General features: G+C 41.2%; 1 protein-coding gene across 1 annotated transcript in view; it reads left to right on the forward strand.

The window, feature by feature from the left end:
* The window catches only part of pi4kab (phosphatidylinositol 4-kinase, catalytic, alpha b), a 314,691-nt gene that overhangs the window by 145,406 nt on the left and 143,947 nt on the right, over window positions 1-25,338 (forward strand). Inside the window, exons 20-27 of the mRNA XM_059943702.1 lie at window positions 3,089-3,197; window positions 4,738-4,874; window positions 6,293-6,426; window positions 6,519-6,601; window positions 12,300-12,370; window positions 13,510-13,634; window positions 16,480-16,561; window positions 18,969-19,052. Of these exons, the coding sequence (XP_059799685.1) occupies window positions 3,089-3,197; window positions 4,738-4,874; window positions 6,293-6,426; window positions 6,519-6,601; window positions 12,300-12,370; window positions 13,510-13,634; window positions 16,480-16,561; window positions 18,969-19,052 (825 nt within the window). The remainder of the gene's footprint in view (window positions 1-3,088; window positions 3,198-4,737; window positions 4,875-6,292; window positions 6,427-6,518; window positions 6,602-12,299; window positions 12,371-13,509; window positions 13,635-16,479; window positions 16,562-18,968; window positions 19,053-25,338) is intronic.

Here is a 25,338-nt window from a genome sequence, read left to right on the forward strand (position 1 = left end):
CTGTCCATGATGCCAAATTAAGTGATACATGTGCCAAAACATGGTCTAAATCCCTCCAGTTTCTGCCTCTGTTTGCCTCAAACCACAAACAAATAATTTTGAAATAAAATGGTCTTATAATCATTTTGAGAGCAATTTGCAGTGTTCTTCAATCAATATTAACAAAAATGTAGATTCTGTCTGGTTTGAATGGATACTTGGTGTTTATTAGTGAAAAATAAACAAAAGTTTTTATAATTTTCCCATTTGGCATCTGGGAATGTTTGTTTTTTAAAATTTCGTATCAGTTAAATTGATTTCCAACACTTGCTGGGTTAATTGCTTATCACTACTTCCAAGGCCACAGGATCTCGAATGTTTTTCATAAACTTTGTATATAAAGTGGTTTAAAAGTGACTAATGCTGTGTTTACTTTGAGTGGGTGTGCTGACTTGGTTTTGGAAAGCTCCCAACAAACTCTGTGGTCTCCTTTAAACTAGTGTTAGCTGGGAAGAGATGAGATACAAGATGTAGTTGTATCTGTTGTAATGTTCTGAACACAAGAACAGATTTCTTTCCAGGTGTACTCAATACAGTACTGTTCTGCTGGGAAATAAAAGTTATCATTCATTTAAAAATTCCAGTAACAATAAAGTCTTCTCTTACAACATCCATTGTGGAATAGGTGAAGAAGATAATAGTCAGATTTCACAGTTTTACAGATTTGTCATCATATTCAACCCTGAGATTCATTTTCCTGTGGGCATACTCAGCAAATCTAAAGAATAATAACTATAACAGGATCAATGAAAGATCAACCAGAGTGCAGAAGACAACAAACAGTGCAAATACAAATATAAATAAATAGCAATAGATAATGAGAACATGAGATAATGAAAGAAAATGAGATCATTCATTGTGGAATCATCTCAAAGGATGGGCAAGTGAGTGCAGTTATCCCCTTTTGCTCAAGAGCCTGATGTTTGAGGGGTAGTAAGCTGTTTGGGAACCCAGTGGTGTGAGTCCTGAGGGTCTTGTACCTTCTACCTGATAGCAGCAGTGAGAGGAGAGCACGGCCTGGGTGCTGGGGATCTCTGATGATAGATTCTGCTTTCCTACGACAGCATTTCATGTTGATGTGCTCAATGAGCTCAATGTGCTCAATATGTATCCATTACATACTAGGCTGAATCCACTACCTTTTGTAAGATTTTCCATTGAAAGACATTTGGGCTTTCATTCCAGGCTGTGATGCAGCTATTCAATACACTCTCCACTGCACATCTATAGAGGTTTGTCAAAGTTTTAACACCCAGCAATTTAAAGTTGCTTACCCTTTCCGCCTCTGCTCCTCTGATGAGGACTGGCTTGAGGACCTCTGGTTTCCATCTCTTGAAGTCTATAATTAGTTCCTTGGTCTTGCTGAGATCAGGTGAGAAGTTGTTGTTGTGGCACTACTCAGTGAAATTTTCAATCTCCCTCGTATATGCTGATTCATCACCACCTTGATTTGGCCTCCAGCAGTGAACGTGAATATGGCATAGGAGCTGTGCTTAGCCACACAGTCATAGGTGTAAAGTGAGTAGAGCAGGAGGCTAAGCTCACAGCCCTGCGGTGCACTGTAGAAGAGGTGGAGGAGGATGATGACCAGATTTACTGCATTACATGAAATACTGTCGTAGGAAAGTAGGATCCATCATCAGGGATCCCCATCACCCAGGCCATGCTCTCCTCTCACTTCTGCCATCAGGTGGAAGGAACAAGAGCCTCAGGACTCACACCACCAGGTTCAGGAGCAGTTACTACCCCTCAAACATCGGGCTCTTGAACCAGCGGGGGTACCTTCACTCAACTTTTTTTGCCCCATCATTGAAATGTTCCCATAATCAATGGAGTCACTTTCAATGACTCTTCATTTCATATTCTTGATATTTATTGCTTATTTATTGGTATTATTGTTATTTCTTTTTTTCTAATGTATTTACATTGTTTATTGCACATTAGCTGTTTGTTCCATTGAGTGGGGTCTTTCATTGATTCTATTAGCCTTCTCAGATTTAATGAGAATACTCACAGGAAAATGAATCTCTGGGTTGTATATGGTTACATATATGTACTTGGCTAGTAAATTTACTTTGAACCTTGATATAGAAATATAGTACTGTGCAAAAGACTTAGGAACATATACAGTGTCTTGCTAGGATATCTAAGATTTTTGCACAGTACTGTAGAAATTTATGTATTGTATTACACTGTACTGCAAAAAAAACAACTTTCGTGACATATGTGAGTGATGATAAACCTGATTCTGATATGGGTCTCTATTGTGGACTGAGAGTGGGAAGGGGGCAGGGAGAGGGGAATCTTTTTGGGAAAAGCAGAAGGGAGAGGGAAAAGGGTTGGAAACATCAGAGAAATATTCCATAATGATCAATAAACCAATTGTTTGGAATCAAACAAGCTTGACTGGTGTCTCAGGGCTGGGTGTGTCTGCACCTACACTACACCCCGCCCCTGGCACTGCCACCTGTCCCACACCCTTCCCACGGTGTTCCACTCTTGCCATTCCCAACATCCTTTACTCCCGCCAGATTTATAACCTCCCTCCGCTCCACATTGACAAATACAGTACTGTGCAAAAGTCCTAGCAGCCTAGTTATATACATATATGTGACTAAGACTTCTGCACAGTATTGTAAGTCCATTAAGTGACACTTGGCTGTTTATAAGACTGACTGGAAATAATGAAGTAATGGTGGAGTTAGTGTGTGGAGGTATTGATCGGCTTTACTGTTTTTGGGAAAGTAACTGTTTTTGAATCTGGTGGTCCTGGTGTGGGTGCTACGTAGCCTCCTCCCAGATGGGAGTGGGGCAAACAGTCTGTATGAAGGATGGGTGTGATCTTTCATGATGTTACTGATCCTATCCTGGCACCTTTCTGTATATGTGCCCTTGATGGTGGGTAGGCTAGTGCTGGTGATGCATCGTACCAGTAGAGCCTTCCTGCCCAGCACAGTGCAGTTTCTGTACCAAGCAGTGATGCAGCATGTTAGGGTAAATGGTGTGTAAATTTGCTGGTGTCTGTAGTCATGCAGGTTTTATTTTGCAGCTGACCAGACGCTTGCCACCGATCAAAGATGCCAAACCCAGGCTACAGAAACTGTTCCGTGACTTCTGGCTCTACTCTGTCGTGATGGGATTTGCCGTGGAAGGTTCAGGTACCTACCAACTAGTTTACTTGGATTGTTGTCATTTTGTTACTCCAGAAGCATTGTTTTTTAAGAATCTGGAATTTGAAGTTTCTGTTGCCATGCTGGCTTTTGAGGCATGAACTGTTACTGCAGCCTTATGAACATTGTTTATAGAAATACAATTTAACTGTGGGGTTTGAAGAAATCTCAACCGTATAATGGTCTTTTTTTAAAATTCATTTGTTCTTTCCCTCTTGCTGTCTCATTCTTTCTTTTACAACTTCATTCCTTCTGTTTCTCTTCTGTCGGTCTGTCTCACCTCTGAAGCCTCAAGTCAGTCAGGTGAAGTATTGCCTTGTTAAATAGAGCAATGGTTTTAACTGCTATCATGCTTGGACCTTAAGGGGAGCATGATGCGCACCAGTAGAACATTCTAGTAAAATATTCACTCTCATTGGGGCCATAAATTGCTTTTCTTACCTATTAACAAAAATCATAAGATTTGCTTTAGCCTACATCGCTTACCTCATGTAATTTTACCTGTTTGCTCTGATGTACAAAAGCCCTATTCCTTCTTAATTAATGTCAATAAACTTTATCCAGCAGTTTTTTTTTCTCCTCACAATCGTGAAATATGCTTGGGGAAACAAAAGAGGATTTAATTTTGTGAGGAGCAGATCAAGTCACATGATTTCACAAATGCAAATTATAAGTGAGCATGTAGATCACATAAATCGAAAGATTTCACAATGCATGCTGGTTATTCGGTGCTGCACAATTTTTGATTTTGGTGATTCTTGATAAATAGTCACTGAAAAGCAAAATAATTGATCTACGCATTTGGAATCTGCAGTGGACTCACAGGATCAGGCAGCTTCTGGAAGGGGAAACTGAGTTCATGTTCCGGTCAAGTACCTTTCATCAGAGCTAGGGACAGAGAGATAAGTGGTAGCTTACACTCAGTGGCCATTTTATTAGATAGAGGAGTGGAAAGCTGGTGTGATTTTCTGCCTCTTCAAGCTTTGACATGTGCATTCAGAGATGTTCCTCTGCATACCACTGCTGTAACTCATGGTTATTTGAGTTACTGTCAGCTGGAGCCAGTCTGGCCAATCTCCTCTGACTGCTGTCATTAACAAAGCATTTTCATCCACATCTTTCTGTTTTTCGCATCATTCTCTATAAACTCTAGAGACTGTCATGGTTGAAAATCCCAGTAGGTCCGAAGTTGCAGATATACTTAAACCACACCATTTGGCACCAACAATCATTACACAGTTAAAATGACTTGGATCACATTTCTTCCCCGTTCTAATGATTGGTCTGAACAACAATTGAACCTCTTGGCCGTGTCTGCATACTTTTATGCATTAAGTTGCTGCCACATGATTGGCTGATTAGTTATTTATTTTAACGAGCAGGTGTACCTAATAAAATGGCCACTGAATGTATATTCTTTTATTTGGAAGGTGTGGTAGTCCTCCACTAGGCCCTTCTTAGGCTCAGTAGTGGTATAAGATCCCTGTATAGCTGATGGTGATAATGTTGGCTGCTTGTGTTCCTTCAGGACTCTGGCCAGAGGAGTGGTATGAAGGAGTGTGTGAAATAGCCACTAAGTCCCCACTACTGACTTTTCCTGGAGGAGAGCCTTTGCGCTCCGAACTGCAGTATAACTCTGCTCTGAAGAATGACACTGTGTCACCGGTAAGAACATCTACTACACACATGAAGGTTTCACTAATTCAATAGGACTCACAAGCGGACTAGAATATAAGAACAATGCGTTGGGATCAATTAAGATATTGGGATCAATTTTGGGCTGTGTTTTTAGGATTTGATAAAGCCCTGGAGACTATGCAGAGGAGATTTGTAAGAACAATCCTGGGAATAAAAGGCTCTGGGCCAAAACTTGATGTGGTTCAGAAGTATGGTGTATGGTGTACATAATTTCATTGAAACCTACCAATTACAGCAAGCCATAGATAGAGTGGACATGGCAAGGATATTTCCATTAATAGAAGAATCTAAGACCAGAGTGCACAGCTTCAGAATAAAGGGATATCTCCTTAGAACTTCTTCAGTGGTGAAGAAGTTGTGGAGCCAAATCATTGGGTGTATTTAAGGCAGGTATTGATAGATTCTTGATTGATCTCTCCAATGATACTAACCCATGTAGCTCTTATATCTCCAAGAATACTAACCACAGTAGCTCTTATCACCTCAATGATACTAACCCATGTAATTCTTATCTCTCCAATGATACTAACACATTTAGTTCTTACCTCTCCAAAGATACTAACCCCTGTAGCTCTTAACTGTACAATAATACTAATCCATTGGTCCACCTGGTCTGTTCTGCCATTCCAACATTGCTGATTTATTATCTGTCTCATCCCCATTCTCCTGCCTTCTCCCCATAACCTCTGTTTTAAATACACCCAAAGAAATGGCTTAGCCATCTATGGCAATGAGTTGCTTAATTTCACCACCATCTGGATGTAGAAATTCCTCTTTATCTCTTTGTAAAGGCATGTCCTTCTGTTTTGAAAATGTGCCCTCTACTCCTAGACTTCCCCATTATAGGAAGCATTCTCTCCACATCCACTCTATTTAGGCCTTTCAATCTTCAATGAGAACTGCCCATCCCCTTCATTCTTCTAAACTCCAGTGAGTATGCACCCAGAGCCTTCAAATGCTCCTCATGCATTAGCACTTACATTTCTGTGATCAGTCTCATGAACCTCCCCTGGACCCTCTCCACATTCATTCTTAGATAAGGGCCCAAAACTGCTCACAATACTCCAAGTGTAGTATGACCAGTGCCTTATAAAGCTTCAACATTACATCCTTGCTTTTGTATTCTAGTCCTCTCAAAATAAATGCTAACATTGCATTTGCCTTCTTCACCACCGACTCAACCTGCAAGTTAACCATTAGGGATTCCTGCATGAGGACTCCCACATTCCTTTGCACCTATGATTTCTGAGTTAGCTCCCCATTTACCCTTTTTGCCTTTTATCAAAGTGCATGACCATACACTTCCCCAGGCTGTATTTCATCTGCCACTTCTTTGACCCCTCTCCAAGTCTGTTCCAATAACTAATATTATTTGTTTTCAATAGGCTGAACTGAATGAATTGAGAAGTACCATCATAAATCTTCTAGATCCCCCTCCGGAAGTCTCGGCTCTCATTAATAAGCTGGATTTTGCGATGTCTACCTATCTACTTTCTGTGTACCGTCTGGAATACATGAGGTCTGAAGGGCATAAACGTCTGGTGCAAGTATGTTTTTCAACCACTGTGCTGCTTAGTATGGTTCTTTACAAGCTTGCATATTGATTTGCAGGGTATCCCGCTCAACGGATCAGGACCGTTTTCAAGTTATGTTTCGCTATTTGGAGGACAAGGCTATTCAGAAAGATAAAGCAGGTAATCATTTAAAGTTTAGATCACACAGGACATGTGTTTTGAAAGCGTAACTCCCTCAGAATTTTTTTTTTGTTTATGATAGGCCTCTTGAAGTTGAACACAAATATAATCTCAGACTATTTGTATCACGTAGGAATTTGGAGAAACAAGAAATTTACTTTTAATGAATATAATGCATTCAATTGCATAACAGTGCTGATGCTTTACAATAATTCAACTAAGCTAAAAATGTTTTGTTGATGATTTTCATTTGTACTCAGTGTTCCAGGCTTCTCGCTTAATTGTACAATAATAATCAACCAGCATTGATAGATTCCAGATGTCCTTACACTGTTTCTCCATGACTGCAATGTCCTGGTGAAACCTTTCACCATGCCTGTTACTGAGGGTGTCAAGATTTGCAAGGAAGGAGTCTAAATGGGAATGCAGAAAATGAATCTTTTGTGATGTGTTGCGCTTCATGGTTTTGTATGCTTGAACCATGTTGTCAACCAGCTGCACATAGTTTGGTGTTCTGTAGTTGCCAAGAAATTTTTCAACAACATCCTTGAATGCCTTCCATGTGATTTTCTCTGGTCCCATTAGAAGTATTTTGAATTGCCTGTCATTGATGACCTGTTTGATTTGAAGAGCAATAGAAATGCCTTCCTTAATCTTTTATTCTGACTAGAATTATGAATTGAAATAACAAATATAGGTGATTTGAAAAAATGGTGTGAGATAGGAAAATTTCGTGATGATTTTTATGATCAGCAGTCCAAAATCCAAAAGATACACCCAAAAGTTTAGAGGAAACAAAATCTTTGTATCTTTGTTGTTTGGTGTTATTAGTCAGATGTGTACTCTGTAATCTGGTACATCATTGTTGCTGATCTATTAAGCTCACTGCTTAACAGAAGTTGGCTCCCACTGCCCAGTACCTTTCGACTGTGTAACAAGATCTCTCTGAACTTGGAGCAGATCTTAAATATGAGAGTCCGCAGATGCTGGAAATCCAGAGTAGTACACACAACATGCAAGGGATCTCAGTAAGCCAGGCAGCGTCTGTGGAAAGGAATACACCATCGAAATTTCAGGCCAAAATCCTTTCATCAGGACTGGAAAGGAAGGGGGAAGAAGCCAGAAAAAGAAGGTTGGGTTTGGGGGGGGGGCAGGGGGAAAGGTCAAACAAGGAGGTGATAGGTGAAGCCGTGGGGGAGGGGGGATGAAGTGAGAAGCTGGGGTGTGATGGGTGGAAAATGCTAAGGACCGGAGAAGAGGGCATCTGATTGGAAAGGAGCGTGGACCATGGGAGGAAGGGAAGGTGGGAGGGATCACAGGGAGGTGATAGGTAGGTGAGGAGAAGAGAGGAACCAAAGTAGAGAATAGAAGAAGAGAAAAGGGGAGGGTAAAATACCAAGTGTTAGAGGAACCGATGTTCATGTTTCATGCCATCAGATTGGAGCAGATTTTGTTGTTTCGTGCATGAATGTTAAGTCAATTTCTGTCCAATTGTATTTAACACAAGATGACGTTAAGTTTTGTTTAGTCCCAGAATAACACAGGAGAAAGCCACTCAGCCCCTCAAGCTTTCCTTGACATACAGTGCCATTGTGATTGGTCGACTTCTGCCAGTTCCATGTAGCTCTCTTACAAAAATGTCATAAATAAAAAATTTCACAGCATATGTCAGTGATAATAATTGTACCTGATTCTGATTCTGGAACATATTTGCTTCCACTTCAAATACCCCTATTAGAGAATGATCGGACACAGAAGTGAACAAAGGGGTCTGGAATGTAGATCAGTAATTTCTTGGAAGTGGTCTTACAGTTACATAGAGTCAATAAGAGAGCTTATGACATATTGGCCTTCATAAATCAAAGTGTTCAGTACAGGAATTGGGATGTTATGTTGGAGTTGTGTAAGATATTGGTGAGGTCAACCCTGAAGTGCTGTGTACAGATATGGTCATGTACCTTCAGGAAAGATATCGATAAGCTTGAAAGAGAGAAGAGAAAATTTACAATAATGTTGCCAGGACTTAAGGACCTAAATTGTGGGGAACAGTTGACTATTCACTGGAGCGTAGGAGAGGGAGGGAAGATCTTACAGAGATGTACAAAGGGAACGAGCTATCCCTATTCCAGGGGAGACCAATATCCTTGTGGCTAGATTTGCTAGTGCTATTTGGGAGGGTTTAAACTAATTTGGCGATGGGGATGGGAACCAGAGAGATCGGGTTGAGGATACGGATGTTGGTTTACAAGCCGAGGTATTCTCTAGTGAGACTTTCGGGAAGGACAGTCAGATGGGATGGGTTGCAGTGTCTAAGGGGTCAAATTTGAAATGGGTGACAAATACAAGACTGAAGATGGCATATTTGAATGCACACACTGTACGGAATAAGGTAGATGATCATGTAGCACAGTTAGAGATTGCAGATATGATGTTGTGGTTATCACTGAGTCATGGCTGAAAGACAATTGTAGTTGGAAACATAATGTCCAAAGACACACCATCTATCGAAAGGACAGGTAGAGGAGGAGGACTGGCTCTGCTGTTAAGAAATTATTTCAGATCTTTAGAAAGAGGTGACATAGGATCGGAAGATGTAGAATCTTTGTGGGTAGAGTTAAGAAACTGCAAGGGTAAGAAGAAGACCTGATAGGAGTTATTTACAGGTCTCCAAACAGTAGCCAGATTGTGGTCTGCAAATTACAACGGGAGACAGAAAAAGCATGTCAAAAAGGCAATATTATGTTAGTCATGGGGGATTTCAATATGCAGATCGATTTGGAAAATCATGTTGATGTTGGATTCCCTAAAGTTGGGTCAGAGTAGATGTAGATGTACAGATTTATGGTAAAAGATGAAATATTTAAGGGGAACATGAGGGGGAACTTCTTCATTTAGAGGGTGTTCGGTGTGGAACAAGCTGCCGATGGAAGTGGTAGATTCAGTTTCTATTTCAACATTTAAGCGAAGTTTGGATAGGTGCATGGAGGGAAAGGTATGATGGTCTATGGTCTGGGTGCTGATCGATGGGACGAGGCAGAGTACAAGTTTGGCATCGACTACATGGGCCAAAAGGTCTGTTTCTGTGTAGTAGAGCTCTGTGACTAAGGGTTGTTCATCATCATAATGATTTATGTGTTTTTTTATCAGTTATGGAATAAAGCATATATTGGGTATCAAAGTTCAAAGTGCATTTTATTATCTAAGTATGTATACTTTATACAATCTTGAGATTTATCTCCTTGCAGGCAGACACAAATCAAAGAAACCCAATGCAACCCATTAAACATCCAAACATCCAGTGTGCAGAGAGAGAGAATAACAAATTGTTCAAACAATGAAAGCAAGCAAACAGCATTCAGAACTGAAGTTCACAATGCCAGACATCACTGCAGCTGATCTAGACGTCCACTAGTTGCGGGTCATAGCCTCAGTTCAGCACAGAGACGAGTAAGCTGCACAGAGCAGCAAGCTGAACTGTCCTGTCTCTTGGCTGCAACCCTGACACCGCAACCATTTCAATCTGGCGCAGCGTTAAATCATCCAAATTTTGGGCTGTTCCTCACCCATGGGCTCTGGCTCTGTTGCCTCAATATGGTCAGTGCCGGACCTTTCTAAGTTGGCTCAGCTCTTAAATCGAATCACGCTCACTTCTTAGGGTACACAGAGTCATAAAGCACTGAAACAGGCTCCTCCAGCCCTTCTTGTCTGTGCCAAAGCTTTCACATATACTCATGTCCTTAATTTCTGGCAAGATTCTTTTAAATTTTCTTTAGACTCTTTAAAAACTTACTGATATTTTTCTTTTATGTACAGTACTGTGTAAAAGTCATAAGCACATGTAAAAAAAATCTGTAAAGTGAAGATGCTTTCAAAAATAATGAAAAGTTTCTAAATATCAAAAAAATGACTATAAAGAGCAGTAAACAGTAAAAAATCTAAATCAAATCAATATGCCTTTAAAACTGCATCAATTCTCTTATGTAGACTGTCATGCAGTTTTATAAGAAAATCAGCTGGTATGTTGTTCCACGCATCTTGGAGAACTTGACACAGTTCTTCTGCAGACTTTATAAGACCATTAGACCACAAAACTTAGGCTGTTTCACTTCCTTCTGTCTCTGTAGGTAATTCCAGATAGTGATGAAGTTGAGATCAGGACTCTGGAGGCCGTACCATATGAAACCATATAGAAAATCTGAGGCGCCTAAAACTTTTGCACAGTACCGTACATGACAAGAACTGCACACAAAATTCCCAATTAGGCCTCACCAATGTTTTATACAATTTCAACATAACATCCTAATTCCTGTAATCAATACTTGGATTTAGGAAGGCCTTGATAGATCTATCCGAAGGGCCTGTTTCCATGCTGTATTGTTCTATGACATTTTATTTGTTCATTATGTGCCATGTGGGCAGTTATTATCTTTAACCATATAACCATATAACAATCACAGCACGGAAACAGGCCATCTCGGCCCTCCTAGTCCGTGCCGAACTCTTAATCTCACCTAGTCCCACCTTCCCGCACTCAGCCCATAACCCTCCACTCCTTTCCTGTCCATATACCTATCCAATTTTACCTTAAATGACACAACTGAACTGGCCTCTACTACTTCTACAGGAAGCTCATTTCACACAGCTATCACTCTCTGAGTAAAGAAATACCCCCTCGTGTTTCCCTTAAACTTCTGCCCCCTAACTCTCAAATCATGTCCTCTTGTTTGAATCTCCCCTACTCTCAATGGAAACAGCCTATTCATGTCAACTCTGTCTATCCCTCTCAAAATTTTAAATACCTCGATCAAATCCCCCCTCAACCTTCTACGCTCCAATGAATAGAGACCTAACTTGTTCAACCTTTCTCTGTAACTTAAGTGCTGAAACCCAGGTAACATCCTAGTAAATCGTCTCTGCACTCTCTCTAATTTATTGATATCTTTCCTATAATTCGGTGACCAGAACTGCACACAATATTCTAAATTTGGCCTTACCAATGCCTTGTACAATTTTAACATTACATTCCAACTTCTGTACTCAATGCTTTGATTTATAAAGGCCAGCGTTCCAAAAGCCTTCTTCACCACCCTATCTACATGAGACTCCACCTTCAGGGAACTATGCACTGTTATTCCTAGATCTCTCTGTTCCTCTGCATTCCTCAATGCCCTACCATTTACCCTGTATGTTCTACTATACTGTTTACACAGTCATGATTGTTTTTGGCAGATTTTTCTACAGAAGTGGTTTGCCGTTGCCTTCTTCTGGGCAGTGTCTTTACAAGATGGGTGGCCCCAACCATTATCAATACTCTCAGAGATTGTCTGCCTGGCATCAGTGGTCACATAACCAGGACCAAGATATGCACCAGCTGCTCATATGATATTCCACCATCTGCTCTCACAGCTTCCTGTGATCTTGATCAGGGGCCTAAGCCCCTTGCCCAAGGGTGATCTGCAGGCTAATGGAGGGAAGGAATGCCTATGGTAGAGACATATTCCACCCTGCCACCCCAATATGCTTATTAGATGAGAACTTTATTAATCGTATACAACTCTTCTCTGAGAGGTACCCAGTTTAGTCCTGGACCCAGCTTTCTGTGTGACCGCCTAGCCCGAACATCAAGGCAACTTGTGTGGTACGTTCACTCTCCGAGTCTCACTCATTGGACTAACTTCTTTTTCCATCTGTTTCACAGGCATGATGCAGTGTGTGATTGCAGTAGCTGATAAAGTGTTTGAGGTTTTCCTTGCAGTTATGGCGGACAAGGTACCACACGTTTTACTTGAAATCATTCACTGGAATCTCCTTAAAGCATGGGTTCCCAATCTGGGGTCCATGGAACCCTTTGGTTAATTGTAGGGGTCCATGGCATGAAAAAAGGTTGGGAAGCCCTGCCCGAAAGCATTTTCAATGTACTTGTAACTCATGTTACATGAGCTGAGACACATTGTCCCTCATGTATTGAGAATAGTTGAGCCAGTCCAGGCTTTTCTCTTGGGAGTGAAGGAGTATATTTGATAGAGATGTACTGTACATCCTTTGCACTGTACTGTAGTAATTTTATGTATTGCACTGTACTGCTGCCACAAAAAAAGCAACTTCCATGATATATGTGAGTATGACATAAACCTGATTCTGATATGGGTCTCTATTGTGGACTGAGAGTAGGAAGGGGGAAGGAACAAGGAAATCATGGTTGGGAAAAGGGGGAGGAAGAGGGGAGGAAGCATGAAGCACCAGAGAGACATTCTGTAATGATCAATAAACCAATTGTTTGGAATCAACTGACCTTGCCTGGTGTCTTAGGGTTGGGTATGTCTGCACCCACGCCACCCCCACACCCCTGACACTCCTTCTCTGTCACCTGTCCCACTCCTCTCTTCCGTGCTCTACCCTCACCTTTCCCAACATCCTTTGCTCCCACCAGATCTGCAGCCTCACTCTCCACTCCACATTGACAAATACAGTACTGTGCAGAAGTCTTATATGCCTAAGACTTTTACACATTATTATACAAGATGATAAGAGGCATAAATTGAATGGATATCCAGCAATCTTTTCCCAAGATGGAATTGGCTAACATGAGAGGATTGGAGAAAAGTATAGGAGGGATAGCAGATGTAAGATCTTTACACACAGAGTGGTGAGTGAATGTATTACCCTACCAGAAGTGGTGGTAGAGTCCAGTATATTAGGGGTATTTAGGAACTTTTTGAATAGGTACATAGATGATAGAAAAATATGTATGTAGGTATGTAGGAGGGAATAGCTATGTAGGAGGGAAGGTTTAATTTAATCTTAGAGTAAGTTAAAACATTGTGGGTCAAAAGGCCTGTACTATGCTGTAGTGTTCTCTTTTGTATGTAACTATTTATGATGTTTCTCACTGCTGTTGTCTTTATCAGCCCAAAACGAAGGAAAATGAGGAAGAGCTAGAGAAGCATGCACAGTTCCTGTTGGTGAATTTCAACCACGTTCACAAGAGAATTCGAAGGGTTGCTGACAAGTTTTTATCCGGCTTGGTGGATAAGTACGTCACAAAATTAACTTTGATGGCTTTAAAACTGATATTGAAAGTTGTGATTTGCATTGTTGAAACCTCAAGTATTTTGAGGTTTCTGTTAATATATCTATTTATTTATTCATTTGTTTAATAAAAATGTATTTATTTATTTAGGTAGATAGATATACATCAGAATCAGGCTTAATATCACTGGCATATGTCATGAAAGTTGTTTTTATGTCAGCAGTACATTGGAATACTTAATAACAAAAACTAAATTACCGTGTGCGTGTGTGTGTATATATAATATATATATACACATAGTATGTATATATACATACTTATATATATAGTAAATAGTGAGAAAAAAAGTAGTGAGGTAGTGTTCATGGGTTCAATGTCCATTTAGAAATTGGATGGCAGAGGAGGAGAAGCTGTTCCTGAACCACTGAGTGTGTGTCTTCAGGCTTCTGTACCTCCTCCCTGATGGTTGCAATGAGAAGGGGGATGTCCTGGGTGATGAGGGTCCTTAATGATGATGCTGCCTTTTTTGAGGCATCACTCCTTGAAGATGTCCTGGATGCTACTGTGGCTAGTGCTTATGATGGAGCTGACTTAAGTTTACAACTTTCTGCAGCTTATTTCAATCCTGTGCATTGCTCCCTGCTCCTTGCCCCCACCAGCCATACCAGATGGTGGAAGGTCTATATAATTATGTGCGTACAGTATGGGCCCTTTGAGCCCAGTGAATTATTTGACTCTAGCCTAATCACAGGACAATTTGCAATGACCAATTAACCTACTAACCCGTACCTATACCGAGGCTGCAGCGAAAAGTTTCTGCCCAATAAAGGTTGAAATAGCAGAGAACATGTGTTTAAGGTAAGAGGTGATAAGTTTAAAAGAAAGTTGCAGGGCATAATATTTTCCACAGAGTGTGGTGGGTGCCCGGGCTTATGATAGAGAGAAATACAATAGAGGCATTCAAAAGTCTCTTAGATTCTACATACATTCTGTAGTTGGAGGGGATTAGTTTAGTTGGGCACTTAATTGCTGATTTAGTTAGTTCACAAAACATCATGGCCCAAAATGGCCTGTTCCTGTGCTGTACTGTTCTCTGTTCCAGTAAGGTTGAACATGGTTACAGCCACGACTGAATGGCTGAGCAGACTTGATAGACCGAATATTCTGCTCTTATCTCTTATAGTCTTCCATTTATCCATCCTGTTTGTTACATCCTCAAAGAACATAGGAGGTACAGGAGCCTGAACACAATACTTTACAGTACAGGTGACCTGTGTTCAATTTCTGCTGCTGCCTGTAAGGGGTTTGTACGTTCTCCCCGTGATTGCGTGGGTTTCCTCCGGGTGCTCCAGTTTTTTCCCACAGTCCAAAGATGTACCAGTTGGTAGGTTAATTGGCCTTTATAAATTGTCCCATGATCAGGCAAGGATTAAATTAGCGGATTGTTTGGTGGTGTGGCTTTAAGGCCTATTCCACGTTGTATCTCACTAAATAAAAATTTAAAAGTGAAAAAACTTACCAAACGCATCTTCACTTTTGTAAAATCTTTGATATTTTAACAGATCTACCAGCATGTTTTAAAGGCAGATTGTATCTTCTCTTTAAAATTTATCAAGTGTAAAGCTGGTAGGACAAGACCTTTCAATCAAAGTACAAAGTAAATTTATTATCAGAGTGCATATATGTCACCATGTACACCCTGAGATTCATTTTCTCACCAGCATACTCAACAACTCTATAGAATAATAACTGTAAAGATGACCCAACTTAGACATTCAACTAGAGTGCTGAGGACAACAAGCTGCAAATACAAAAAGAAAGTTACAATAATAAATATATAAGCAATAAATATCAAGAATGTGAGATGAAAAGTCCTTGAAAGTGAGTCCATTGGTTGTGGGAACATTTCAGTGATGTATCACTGAAATACTTCCATGTTTTTCAGGAAGTATGTAGAGTGAAGTTATCCCCTTTGGTTCAAGAGCCTGATGGTTGCAGGTTAAGATAAGTGCTGTATCTTGCTCCACATTCATGACGGTGATGTACTCACATTTCTCCATACTTCATAACTTGTGGGTCAAACACAGAACTTCAAGATAGCAGATAGATTTGAAGTCCACAGAAGTACAAATTTATAGACAATTAGCAGTTCAATACAAATTCTACCAGTGATTACACAATCAAAGTTCAAAGCTAATTTATTATCAAAGTTCATATATGTCGTCATATACAACTCTGAGATTCATTTTGTTGTGGCATATTCAGCAAATCTATAGAATAGTAACGATAACAGGATCAATGAAAGTGCAGAAAACAACAAAATGTGCAAATGCGAATATAAATAAATAGCAATAAATAATGAAAACATGAGATAATGAGATAAGAAGTCCTTAAAGTGAAACTATTGGTTTTGAAAACATCTCAGTGGATAGGGGAGGTGAGTATAGTTCACGAGCCTGATGGTTGAGGGGTAATGACTGTTCTTGAACCTGGTGGTGTGAGTCCTGAGGCTCTGGTTCCTTCTACCTGATGGCAGCAGTGAGAAGAGAGTGTGACCTGGGTGGTGGGGATCTCTGCTGATGGGTGCTGCTTTCCTACAACAGCTTTTCAATAGTTGGGAGAGGTTTACACGAGATGTACTGGGTCAAATCTACTAACTTTTGTAGGATTTTTCCATTCAAGATTTTGATGTTTCCATACCAGGCCATGATGCAGCCAGTCAATACACTATCCACCACACATTTATAGAAGAATGGTAGAATATGAAGGAATAGCTCAAATACCCCTGTCACTTTCTCTGACCAAAGCCTCAGCAAGTCATTGACCTTCGATCTTCGTTCATTTCCAGATTCCCACATTTATTGTGGAGTGGTTCTGTGCTGAAAACGATGCTGGATATACTTCAGACACTTTCCCTTTCCCTCAGTGCGGTAAGAACCAGATGAAATTGATGGAAGAATGTTTGTGTAGCCAGAATAGATCAGTTTTGAAGGGGGGAGTGGATGATATCATAGAAACCTAGCAATTATTGAAAGGCCAAGACAAAGTGGTCAGGATCTTTCCTATGACGTGGAAATCTAGGACTAGAGGACAGAGCCTCAGAATACTTAGGAGAGCTTGAAGGGGGCATGAGAAGGCCTTGGCATGTAGGATTAAAGAGAACCCCAAGGCATTCTATGCATATGTGATGAATAGGAGGATGACTGCTGCTCAATAGGAGGATGACTGAAGGTGAAACTGCTAAACGATAAAAAGGGCAACATGTGCCTGGAAGCGAAGGAGGTTGGGAAGATCCTAAATGAATACTTTACTTCAGTATTCACAACTGAAAAGGATCTTGATCAGGATGAGGTCGAAGTAGAGTGGGCCTGTGTGCTGGACAATGTGGAGATTAGGGAAGAAGAAGTGCTGGATCTTCTTAAAAACATTAAGATTGATAAATCCCCAGGGCCGGATATGATACACCCCAGGTTGTTGTGGGAATTGAGAGAAGACATCGCAGGAGCATTAGCCATGATCTTTGAATCCTCTCTGGCTGCAGGGGAAGTGCCGGAGGACTGGAGAATGGCAAGTGTAGTTCCCTTGTTTAAAAAAGGTAATAGGGAGAAACCTGGGAACTATAGACCGGTGAGTCTTATGTCAGTGGTATGCAAACTACTGGAAAGGATTCTTAAGGATAGGATCTATGTGCATTTGGAGAAGTACAGTCTACTCATGGATAGTCAACATGGCTTTGTGAAGGGAAGATCATGCCTCATGAGCCTGATAGAGTTTTTTGAAGAGGTAACAAAAGAAATTGATGAGGGTAGGGCAGTGGATATGGTCTATATGGACTTTAGCAAAGCATTTGACAAGGTCCCTCATGAGAGACTCATCCAGAAAGTCATAACGCATGGGATAAGCGGAACTTCGGCTGTTTGGATAAAAAAATTGGCTTAAAGGAAGAAAGAGGATAGTTGTGGAAGGAAAGTATTCTGCCTGGAGGTCGGTAACTAGTGGAGTGCTGCAGGGATCTCTCCTGGGACTCCTGCTATTTGTGATTTTTATAAATGACCTGGATGTAGAGGTGGAAAAATGGGTGAGTAAGTTTGTGGATGATACAAATATTGGAGGAGTTGTGGGTGGAGCTATAAGTGGTTGAAGGATACAAGAGGATATAGACAGACTGCAGAGTTGGGCAGAAAAATGGCAGATGGAGTTCAATCTGGACAAGTGTGAGGTGATGCATTTTGGAGGGACAAACCAGAAGACTGAGTACAGGATTAATGGTCAGTTACTTAAGAGTGTGGATGAACAAAGGGGCCTTGGGGTTCAAATCCATACATCCCTCTAGGTCGCTGAACAGGTTGATAGGGTAGTTAAGAAGGCCTATGGGATGCTAGGCTTCATTAACAAGGGGATTGAGTTGAAGAGTCGAGAGGTCATGTTGCAACTCTACAAATCTCTGGTGAGACTGCACTTAGAGTATTGTGTTCAATTCTGGTCACCTCATTTTAGGAAGGATGTGTAAGTTATGGAGAGGGTACAGAGGAGATTTACCAGGATGTTGCCTGGATTGGAGAAAGTTAGCAGAGCTGGGACTTTTCTCTTTGGAGCGTAGAAGAATGAGAGGGGACTTGATAGAGGTCTACAAGATTATGAGAGGCATAGATAGGGTGGATAGTCAGTACTTGTTTTCCAGGGCACCAATAGCAAACACCAGAGGGCATAGGTACAAAATTAAGGGAGGGAAGTTTAGGGGAGACATCGGAGTAAGTTTTTTTACACAGAGGGTTGTGAGTGCCTGGAATGACTTGCCAGGGATAGTGGTGGAGGCTAAAACATTAGGGGTATTTAAGAGCCTCTTGGACAGGCACATGGGTGAAAGAAAAATGGAAGGTTATGGGATAGTGTGGGTTTAGTACTTTTTTTAAAGGATTATATGGCACCACATGGAGGGCTGAAGGGCCTGTACCACGCTGTAGTGTTCTATGGTTCTAATGCATGGATATCCCCTTAGAACTGAGGTGAGTAATTTCTTTAAAGCAGGGTTTAAACCTGAGGTCCACTGACCCCTTGCTTAATGGTATTGTTCCATGGCATAAAAAAGGGTTGGGAACCCTTGATTTAGAGGCTGGTGAATCTGTGGAATTCACTGCCACAGGCAGCAGTAGAGGCCATGTCATTGGGTATATTTAAGGTGGAGGTTGATAGCTTCTTGCTTCGTCTGGGCGTCAAAGATTAAAGGGAGAAGGCAGAAGAATGGGTTTGAGAGGGTATTAAATCAGCCATGATACATTCAATAGGCGGAATGGCTTAATTCTGCTCCTATGTCTTATGGTCTAATTTGTTTTGCAGGATATCCACAAGGATCAACCTTTTTATGACATTCTTGATACCCCTTACAGAATCACTGTTCCTGATACCAATGAAGCCAGAGAGGTAATGTCTGCTTTTGTATTTAGAGGTAAACAGTGATGAGGCCTGAATAAATCAAGATCTGGTTTTTAATCACTGACATGAAATTTATTGTTTTGAATTGAATTGATTTGAATTTATTTTATTACTTACAACCTTCATGTACATGAGTAAAAATCTTTACGTTATGTCTCCATCTAAATGCAATGTGAAATTTATAGTAATTTATAATAAATAGTATGCACAATAGGACAGTCAATATAACATATAAATATAATTTTATCAGCATGAATTAATCAGTCTAATGGCCTGGTGGAAGAAGCTGTCCTGGAGCCTGTTGGTCCTGGCTTTTACATTGCAGTACTGTTTCCCAGATGGTAGCAGCTGGAACAGTTTGTTGTTGGGGTGACTCGGATCCCCAGTGATCCTTCGGGTCTTTTACACACCTGTCTTTAAAAATATCCTGAATAGTAAGAAGTTCTCATCTACAGATTCACTGGGCTGTCTGCACCACTCTCTGCAGAGAACTGCATTTGAGGGAAGTACAATTCCCATACCAGGCAGTGATGCAGCCAGTCAGGAAGCTCTCAGTTGTGCCCCTTAGAAAGTTGTTAGGATTTGAGGGCCCATACCAAACTTCCTCAACCGTCTGAGGTGAAACAGGCGCTGTTGTGGCTTAATATATAAATACAACAGATTCGGGTTAATCAGGATCAGTACATTTTGGCCCAATTAAGTGGCTGTTGCAATTAGCCAAACTTTCATGATAGTAGTTAAAATGGTATAAAAAAGACAAAGTGAGTAAGAAATTGTGTATTTGAATGAAATACAGAACAAACAGAACACTATCAATACTGTTACAATACTATAAAACTGTGTGTTGGTGTCCTGATGAAGGGTCTCAGCCCGAAACATTTTATTGTACTTTTTTCCATAGATGCTGCCTGGCCTGCTAAGTTGCTTCAGCATTTTGTGTGTTGCTTGGATTTCCAGCAACTGTAAATTTTCTGTTGTTAGTTACTAATAGTTATCGACAGATGAATTCATCCAGTGCACACTGCCGTGTTCTTTTGATTGATTGGAAATGAAGAAAATCAGCGTAGACAACTAGTGCAAATAATAGACTGCCTTCATACAATGTTACTGATGGTTACATCTTCCAAATCTTTATTTTCATTGCAGCATTCAAAATGATTGTCAATACCTCTTCAGATTCTTTGTAGGTCCTAACTTGTTGAAGTAGTGAAATCATTTCATTTTCACTCCTGGCTGTTTTTGGCATCTCCAAACCGGAATGCTTGAAGCTGTGGTGAACAAAACGGTTCCAAATTGTTTTATTTTTTATTATTTACCAAGTATCAGTGACAAAAATCACAACTTTTTGAACACAAACACACACGACTGACACTTTTTAAACATGAGAAAATCTGCAGATGTGAGATATTCAATGTAACACACACAAAATGCAGCCCAAGTGAAGGGTTTTGGCCCAAAACATCATTTGTTTGCTCTTTTGTATAGATGCTGCCTGGCCTGCTGAGTTATCTAGCAATTTGTGTGAGTTGCTGATGCTACTTAATAATTATTTGCTCTCAGCATGGAGTAATATGTAATGGCTACACGAGTGCACTCAGATGATGCTAGTTAGGACCTGTTCACAACAGTCTTCTGTCCCAATTAAGCAGCTGCTTCGATTAACTGATGGCCCAATTAATCAGAATCCTCTGTATTTTCAAATCCTTTTGTCCCCTTTGATATACTTTGATCACAAGACAAAGGAATAGAAGTAGGACATTTGGCCCATCGAGTTTGCTGTGACACTCCACCATGAGCTAGACTATTCTCCCATCTAATTCCAATTTCCGACTTTTTCCCCATATCCCTTGATACCCCGACTAATTAGATACCTATCAATCTCCTCCTTAAACACCTTCAATGATTGGGCCTCCACAGCTGTATGTGGCAACGAATTCCATAAATTCACGACCCTCTGGCTAAAAAAATTTCTCCTCATCTCTGTTTTAAATGGGTACCCTCTAATTCTAAGACTGTGGCCTCTTGTCCTGGACTCACCCACCAAGGGAAACAGCCTTTCCACGTTTACTCTGTCCAACCCTTTCAACATTCAAAATGTTTCTATGAGATCCCCTCTCATTCTCCTACTCCGATGAATACAGTCCAAGAGCTGACAAACGTTCCTCATATATTAGCCTCTGCATTCCAGGAATCATCCTCGTAAATCTTCTCTGAACTCTCTCCAACATCAGTACATCCCTTCTAAGATAGGGGGCCCAAAACTGCACACAGTATTCCAAATGAGGTCTCACCAGTGCCCCGTAGAGCCTCATCAACACCTCCTTACTCTTATACACTATTCCTCTTGAAATGAATGCCAACATAGCATTCGTTTTCCTTACTGCCAATCCAACATGCAGTGATACTTTGTAATGATACAGCTCCATCTTGGGTACTAACCTACAATATACCGAGGACATCTTCAAGGAGCGGTGTCTCAGAAAGGCAGCATTCATTATTAAGGACCTCCAGCACCCAGAATACCCTTTTCTCACTGTTACCATCAGGTAGGAGGTACAGAAGCCTGAAGACACACACTCAGCAATTTAGGAACAGCTTCTTCCCTTCTGCCATTCATTTCCTAAATGGACATTGAACCTATTGAACACTACCTTACTTTTTTTAGTATACAGTATTTCTGTTTGTTAGCACAATTTTTAATCTGTTCGATATACGTATACTGTAATTGATTGATCTATTATTTTGTTTTTTTATTCTATATTTTGTATTGCATTGAACTGCTGTTGCTAAGTTAACAAATTTCACGTCACATGCCAGTGATAATAAATCTGATTCTGATTCTGATACTAACACATCTTGTAACTCTTTCCAGCACCTTGGTATCACGTCATAAAGAGTAGTTGACATATGAATATGTTTAAGCTGAGGGAGAGATGGGGGAAAAAGAGATGCTGACAGAGGTGGATGAGGAGAGGTATGAGAAAGGTTGCAGGGAGCAAATGATGTTGGACTTAACAACCTGATTCTTTGCTGTGAGTTATATGTAAATCTCTTAAAATAAAATTCTGTATTAACCAATTACTCAAAGCCAGATTGCTTTTGCATAAGTAGCTACTGAAGCTGTAAATTGGTAGTTTACACTCCCACACTCCCTCTTTATTCACTGAGTCATAAAACATGACAGCTGAGAAATTCTTCCTAGTTCCACCTACCTGCACCCAGACCATAGTCTTCCATACCCCTCCCATCCATATACCTATCCAAATTTCAAACTCCTGGGAGTGCACATCTTGCACATCCTCCACAGTCAGGAAAGTTCACCAATGCCTCTAGTTTCTGAGGAAGCTGAAGAGAGTTGGTTTATCCATACTCATTCTACAGATGGACAGTGAAGAGCATCCTAACCTGCTGCATCACTGCGTGGTACGGCAATTGCACTGTGGCAGACAGGACTACAGGTAGTCAAAACTGCCCTACGTATCTGTGGTACCAGACTACCCACCATCACAGAAAGATGCCATAAAAAGGCCAGCAATATCATGAAGGATCTAACCTACCCTGCTCATGGACTGTTTGCCCCATTCCCATCAGGAAGAGGCTATGTAGCATCCACGCCAGGATCACCGCACTCAAAAACTTTTCTTTAGAAAAAGGTAAAACGGCTTTAACAAAAATAAAATTAAGGTTAAAGGGCAGCAGGCTACTTTTCTGTAAGGAGAAAATAATAATACAAGAGGACATAATTTTAAGCTGATTGAAGGAAAGTGTTGGGGAGACAGAAAAACATTTCTACCAAAGGAAATGTAAAGCACTCCTTCCCTCCACTAGTCTGCAGGTCACCCCTGGGCAAGGTGCAGCACCTGCTCAGCCCCTGTTCAGGGTTATGTGAAGCTGTGGGAGCAGGTGGTGGATGATCGTGTGAGCAGCTGGTACATCTCACAAGTACTGGTTATGTGTCCATTGATTTCTGGCAGACAATCTCTAAGAATTGAGAATGGATGCTGGAATGGTCACCCATCTTGTACAGACACTTCCCAGAAGAAAGCAATGGCAAATCCCTTCTGTAGAAATATTTGCCGGGAACAATCATCATCACCCATGTCATACAACACAGTACGTAATGAAGGTTGACAATAACCAGTCTTGAATCATTACCCTTTAGCTGTCTGTCCCACTTCTCTTGCTCTCACATTTCCTTTGATGATAAACCTTTTCTGCAACTTAAATTTATCCTCTTTATTTTTCTATCCAAATTCTGACCTCTTACCTGAAAAGCTAAGTCTCTCACTCTTTACATCATGCTGCCTGACCTGCTGAATATTTCCTCCCATTTCAGATTTCCAGCTGTAATGCACTGTAAGGGTTCACTGCTATGTAATGGTTTTTTGTAATGTTCGCTGCTGTTCTGTAGCAGCACTTGTTTGGGTTATGGCTGGAGGTAACTGGACTGTTGATGCATGTTAGCTAATCAGGAATTTGCAGCCCTGTCTGGTGATTCTGGAAGCAGTTGTTTTTGTGGGCTTTTACCAGAAGGAGAGGGAGAGATAAAGAGAGAAGACGTGAATGGAGAAATCTGGTAGACCGCTGGTCAGGGTGAACTCTGAGCGAGGGTCCGAAGGTCAAAGACGTTCGGAGGCAATCAAGGGTGGAACAGTGCCTACTGAGTGAGCTCCAACTGGGACTTTGACTTTGACTTGGGCCCTTTTTTGTTTTGTTTATTTTCATTACTAACTCTATATTCAGATTAAGATTCATAAAGTCTATCATTTAATTACATATGGTGTTCTGACTGTCTGATATTTTGCGTTGTGGGTTTGTAAATGGGGCTACATTACACAGCATCCACACAAATGTGATTACCCAGTTTGGCGGGGCTGAAGGCTGATTTGCCTAGACGAACGCAAGCTGGACGAACCTGAGGATTACAATGGTGGGGGCTTGACCCGGATTGATTCTGTTGACAATAGACAGTAGGTGCAGGAGTAGGCCATTCAGCCCTTCTAGCCAGCACTGCCATTCACTGTGATCATGGCTGATCATACACAATCAGTACCCCGTTCCTGCCCTCTCCCCATATCCCTTGACCCCGCTATCTATAAGAGCTCTATTTAACTCTCTCTTGAATGCATCCAGAGACTTGGCCTCCACTGCCTTCTGGGGCAGAGCATTCCACATATCCACCACTCTCTGGATGAAAAAGTTTTTCCACATCTCTGTTCTAAATGGCCTACCCCTTATTCTTAAACTGTGGCCTCTAGTTCTGGACTCACCCATCAGCGGGAACATGCTTCCTGCCTCCAGTGTGTCCAATCCCTTAATAATCTTATACGTTTCAATCAGATCACCTTTCATCCTTCTAAATTCCAGTGTATACAAGCCCAGTCGCTCCAATCTTTCAACATATGACAGTCCTGCCATTCCGGGAATTAACCTTGTGAACCTACGCTGCACTCCCTCAACAGCAAGAATGTCCTCCCTCAAATTTGGAGACCAAAACCACACAATACTCCAGGTGGGGTCTCACCAGGGCCCTGTACAACTGCAGAAGGACCTCTTTACTCCTATACTCAATTCCTCTTGTTATAAATGGAATGCTGTGTGATTGCTCTGTTTAAATCAATGCTGGTATGGATGCTGCTGGGGTGGAACACTGGTGCGCCTCTGTGGGTGCCAGTAATTAATGCGTGCATGTTGAGTGGGGTGGATATTCGTTCCCCGGATGAATTGTTAGTTCGATTTTTGAGTATAGTTAAGGCTGTTCGCAAAGTTGAAATCGTAGCACGAAAGTTTGATAAAATGGTGGGCTCAGACCTTGTTTCAGTTCATACCAGCGCTGACGTACCGGCAGTGGGACTGCCAGCATCAATCGGTGCCCTGGATGAGGCGGGGCCATGTGTCAGTTTGCCATCACTTTGAAGGCAGAGTACAAGGAGAGGCCGGATCGAGCAGTGGATCAAATGGGGGCTTCTGATGACACCATACCCCAAGTTTACTGTAACCTGACTGCTCTGAAGACAAATCAGCTGCCGGAATTGAGTTCTGGGGAAGTGGCAGCAGCTCAGCGAGATGATCCAGGCATTGGCACTATTTGGTTCACGGTTGAAAAAGGGGACATGGCTCAGGCAGAGAAGATGAAACACGCTTTGGTGCCTCCATTACTGAAAGAATGTCCTCGGAGATGAAGAACCAGATTTTATACCGGGTCACATCACCCCCAGACCAACCTTAGCATTGCCAGCTGGTTCTGCCCAAGAAGTACTGGAGGACCGTATTG

The sequence above is a fragment of the Hypanus sabinus genome, chromosome 18 (genome assembly GCF_030144855.1).
Source record: "Hypanus sabinus isolate sHypSab1 chromosome 18, sHypSab1.hap1, whole genome shotgun sequence".
In the NCBI taxonomy this organism is placed as follows: domain Eukaryota; kingdom Metazoa; phylum Chordata; class Chondrichthyes; order Myliobatiformes; family Dasyatidae; genus Hypanus; species Hypanus sabinus.